Source organism: Saprolegnia diclina (assembly GCF_000281045.1).
Source record: "Saprolegnia diclina VS20 unplaced genomic scaffold supercont1.93, whole genome shotgun sequence".
NCBI classification, from domain to species: domain Eukaryota; phylum Oomycota; class Saprolegniomycetes; order Saprolegniales; family Saprolegniaceae; genus Saprolegnia; species Saprolegnia diclina.
This window is the reverse complement of record NW_008246160.1, coordinates 1-754: the sequence shown is the minus strand read 5'-3', so window position 1 is coordinate 754 and position 754 is coordinate 1. Positions and strand designations below refer to the sequence as shown.

The 754-nt window shown below is 57.7% G+C and overlaps 1 protein-coding gene across 1 annotated transcript; it reads right to left on the bottom strand.

The window, feature by feature from the left end:
- Nucleotides 1-219: 219 nt before the first annotated feature.
- SDRG_15472 (hypothetical protein) lies at nucleotides 220-672 on the bottom strand (the record flags this gene model as incomplete). Its single annotated transcript, XM_008621646.1, has 1 exon — nucleotides 220-672. One exon carries the CDS (start codon nucleotides 670-672, stop codon nucleotides 262-264), a length of 411 nt encoding a protein of 136 aa, XP_008619868.1. The 3' UTR covers nucleotides 220-261.
- Nucleotides 673-754: the final 82 nt, after the last annotated feature.

Below are 754 nucleotides of genomic sequence, written 5' to 3'. Positions count from 1 at the left end.
CAGGGGGATGACAACCCGCCCAACGGAAAAAAGTGCTTTTCGGGCCCTGAGGAGGTGTACCACTGTACCCATGATGACGAATCAAGGTCAAACTAATTTAACGTGCCGGTAGTCGAGTGTTCGACCTTTTTAAGCGAGGCAAAGGTCGTGCGTGAGTCCGTCGCCATCATCAGATCGCGGCTCGCTGCGTGTATGCGCCCGGCGATTAAGCACACAAGGTACGTAGCTTCATCATCGAGTCTATACATTAGCACCAAGGCTTTACACCGACTTGACAGGCGCGAGCGACTCGGTGTGGCGCGAACGAACCCTCCGGTTCTCGCACGTGAGAGGGTCGCCTTCGAGCAGCCGCTTGTTCTTGGACTCGGACGTCGGTTTGTTGCGCTTTGCTGGGTCGTCCGGCGAAGTCATGTGCCAGCGGCGCATGTTGTCGTAAGTCTTGTTGTACGTTCCATGATCAGTGTACACGGTCTTGCGATTGTGTCGCAACCTGAGGCCGTGGTTGTGCGTTCGTAGGAGCTTCTTCAAGGCCACCATCGCGCCGTACGCGTCACCTTTGCCCCGACTCGCGCGTCCTTCGCGACCGGCAATGGCGTTGAACTCGGAGAAGACGGTTTCAACGTTCATCGACGCGCAAAATCGATCGTTGAAGACCGGTAGGCGAGCTTCCATCGGGGTACATGCGTCGTAAGCTGTGTTTGTAGGATGAGCCGCCAGGGCCGCGGCGCGGATGCGGAAGCCGTGGCCGAGAAGG